The sequence below is a fragment of the Rutidosis leptorrhynchoides genome, chromosome 7, assembly GCF_046630445.1.
Source record: "Rutidosis leptorrhynchoides isolate AG116_Rl617_1_P2 chromosome 7, CSIRO_AGI_Rlap_v1, whole genome shotgun sequence".
Taxonomy (NCBI): domain Eukaryota; kingdom Viridiplantae; phylum Streptophyta; class Magnoliopsida; order Asterales; family Asteraceae; genus Rutidosis; species Rutidosis leptorrhynchoides.
Genome location: NC_092339.1, coordinates 269,757,644 through 269,761,388, shown reverse-complemented (window position 1 = coordinate 269,761,388; position 3,745 = coordinate 269,757,644). Strand labels below are relative to the sequence as shown.

Genomic DNA, 3,745 nt, shown 5'->3' with positions numbered 1-3,745 from the left:
TGTCCTTATTTATAAGCTTATAATTTTGGCTTTTAGTGAAAATATCTAAGATAAGTTAAATTGTATTAAGTCATGCATGACATATTAAATTTATTAGGTCATTGATGACATATTACACAAATAATTGCAGATTTCTATTGGTATATACTAATAGTAAATACTTCTTGAAGCTGTGTATAATAAGGATAAAAATACCGTATGAATGCAAGTAGAATTCTTTGAGGAAATTGAATGGAAATACGAGTATAGCTATCCTTTATATGTATTGGTATATTATAAAGTGTATTCAATACTTGTAAGAATATATTTACACTCGTAATACATTATATGTAAATACATTTTAACATAAGTTAATTACGTCCTTTAAATAGTAATATATATATATATATATATATATATATATTGTTTGAAAACTCTTTAAATTAGTAGTATGAAAATATATATATATAGTACTTTGTTAATATACTTAATGAGATATTTAATTATCATATTTTCTAGTTAAATATATATAAATCCATATATATACACAATAATTAAACAATTAAACAATTAAATCAAGTTATGACGTTCGTGAATCGTCGGAATAAAAGGGTGACCAAAAGCTTGTGTAAAACTCTTTTCGGAGGTTCAAGATTTATTAAAATTCATTGCTTATCAAGTCAGAATTATATAAAGATTAAGTTTAAATTTGGTCAGAAATTTCCGGGTCGTCACAATGGACGACCAAGAATGATCGTTGGTTGGGTCTCCCTAAAGTTGGTCTCAATGTCCATAACAATAAAATCTACCGGGTAATAAAAGTCTTCCACTTTCACAATCACATTTTCCAAAATACCCCTTGGAGTTCTCATTGACTGATCCGCAAGTTGGATGAGAATATTAGTCCGTTTTAAAGTTGCCAACTCGTACCGGTCAACAAAACTTCATGGAAGTATGTTAATACTAGCCCCCAAATCCAATAAAGCCTTTTTGACATTAACATTACCCACCGTAACTGAAATTAATGGTGTCCCCGGGTCCATAAACTTCGGTGGAAGTGAACCAGAAATGACCGCACTCACTTTTTCAGTTAATTTTACCTTTTTGGGCAATGATGCATTTAGTTTCCGTTTTTTAACACACAAATCCTTTAAAAATTTAGCATATGCTGGAATTTGTTTGATTGCATCAATAAGTGAAATATTGATTTTTACTTGTTTAAAGGTTTCCCACATATCATCCGTTTTTGGTCCCTTTTTCCCATTAGGAAATTGGTTCGGGGACTCTAGAGCCTTGGGGAATGGAATAGTATTAGGCTCCATATCTGTTTCCTCAAACTTTTCAACTACCGGTTTTCAACATTTAACCCAACCCTAAAATCCACCAGAACTTCATTAACATTATTACTCAAATCATGTAAAGTAGGAGACTTACCTGGACCATACTTGATTTCTGATTTTCTGGGCATTTTTACTTTGTTATCATATGCCTTTCCATTTCTTAAAGTGCCCACCATGTTCACTTCATGTCCTCTTACTTCAGATTCATGATTCGGGTTAAGCAATGTATAACTTGAAATTGTATCTGATTCTCGTGTTGCCTTTTCCTCCGCCACTTGACCAATTTGCTTACCCAATGCTGCAATTGACTTATTTTGAATTTCCAAAGTCTTCTTCATCTCTTCCATGAATGACTCCATCCTAGCATCCGCGCTTGATGATTGACTTGGTTGATTATTTTGAGACAAGTTTAGGTTTTGCCTTTGGTATTGACTGAAATGTCCCCTTCATATCGATTATAATTGTTTCATATTAATTGATTCCCTTGCGAGGTATTGACCTCTATATGAGACGTTTTTCAAAGACTGCATTCGATTTTTAAAACAAACCATAACCTTTATTTTATCGATAAAAGTTTAAAATATTATGACGTTTATTAAACAATGATAATCTAAAATATAGCGTTTTCACATGACCATTACATAATGGTTTACAATAATATTACACAACAATATAAGTCTTCGAATGCAGTTTTTAAACAATATTATACAAGCATGCAGACTCCAATCTTGTCTTTATTAAGTATGCAACAGCGGAAGCTCTTAATAATCACCTGTGAATAAACATGCTTTAAACGTCAACAAAAATGTTAGTGAGTTATAGGTTTAACCTATATATTTATCAATTCGTAATAATAGACCACAAGATTTTGAATTTCCATTTCTCAATAACATACAAACTGCATAAAAATCATTCATATGATGAACACCTAGTAACCGACCTTAACAGGATGCATATAGAATATCCCCATCATTTCGGGACTCTCATCGGACATGATAAATCGAAGTACTAAAGCATCCGTAACTCGAATGAGGCTTGTTGGGCTAAATAGATCTATCTTTAGGATTCGCATCAATTCGTGGCAATTATAATAAACACCAATTCTTAGGCTACCAAGATAAAAAGAGGCAAATTCGGTTCGATAATTCAACATAGAATGTAATTTTTTTATCACTTGTGTCTATTTCGTAAAACATTTATAAAACTGCATGTATTCTCATCCCAAAAATAATAGAATTTAAAAGTGGGACTATAACTCACTTTCACAGATTTTTTACTTTGCCGGAAATAAGACTTGGCCACTGGTCGATTCACGAACCTATAACAAATATATACATATATATCAAAGTATGATCAAAATATATTCACAACATTTTTATTACGTTAATGATTTAAGTTTGTTAAGTTAGCAGTCCATCGTTAGTAATCTACAACTAATTGTCCATAGCTAATAGTACATAAATAAATCAATATATATTATATCGAATCAATCCACGACCCAGTGTATACAAGTATCAGGCTAGATCAAAATTCAAAGTATATATATTTTGGAATCAACCTCAACCCTGTATAGCGAACTCTAGCATCACAGCATATAGAGTGTCTATGGTTGTTCCAAATAATATATATAGATGACGTCGATATGATATGTCAAAACATTGTATACGTGTCTATGGTCTATCAAGATTACATAATATGTTGGAGTACATGTATAATACAATATAAGTTAATTAAGTTATGGTTAGAATAGATTTGTTACAAATTTCACATAGCTACAATAAGCAAAAATATCCAATTTTGTTTTACCCATAACTTCTTCGTTTTAAATCCGTTTTGAGTTATTCAAGTTGCAATGGTTTCATAATGAGCTGAAATTTATGAAACTAAACAGAAAAAGTATAAGTTTATAATTGGAAATACAGGTTACAAGTCATTTTTGTAAGAGGAAGTCATTTCAGTCGAAAGAACGACGTCTTGATGACCATTTTGAAAAACATACTTCCACTTTGAGATTAGCCATGATTTTTGGATATAGTTTCATGTTCATAAGAAAAATCATTTTCCCAGAATGAAAACTTTTAATTCAAAGTTTATCATAGTTTTTAATTATCTAACCCAACACAGCCCCTGTTTCACTACAACGGCGTATGTCCAGTTTTACGATGTTTTTCGTGTTTCCAGGTTTTAAATCATTAAGTTAGCATATCATAAAGATATAGAATATGTGTTTAGTTGATTTTAAAAGTTAAGTTAGAAGGATTAACTTTGTTTGCAAAAAAGTTTAGAATTAACTAAACTATGTTCTAGTGATTACATGTTCAAATCTTTAAATAAGATAGTTATATATGTATGAATTGAATGATGTTATGAACATTATTCCTACCTCAAATATAGTAGGTAAACCTACTGGAAATGACAAAAAATAA

General features: G+C 30.6%; 1 protein-coding gene across 1 annotated transcript; it reads right to left on the bottom strand.

Annotated features, from left to right (window-relative positions):
• Window positions 1-923: 923 nt before the first annotated feature.
• LOC139860010 (uncharacterized) lies at window positions 924-1,678 on the bottom strand. Its single transcript, XM_071848781.1, has 2 exons — window positions 1,414-1,678; window positions 924-1,324 (listed from the first exon to the last, which is right to left on the bottom strand). The coding sequence occupies exons 1-2, from the start codon at window positions 1,676-1,678 to the stop codon at window positions 924-926; spliced, it is 666 nt and encodes a 221-aa protein (XP_071704882.1).
• Window positions 1,679-3,745: the final 2,067 nt, after the last annotated feature.

Bases quoted from the DNA above. Each gene is read 5' to 3' on its own strand.
- LOC139860010 (XM_071848781.1), bottom strand. From the start codon at position 1,678: ATGGAGTCATTCATGGAAGAGATGAAGAAGACTTTGGAAATTCAAAAT. The intron at 1,325-1,413 runs GTAAGTCTCCTA...GAAAACCGGTAG, and splicing joins AGAAATCAAGTATGGTCCAG to TTGAAAAGTTTGAGGAAACA.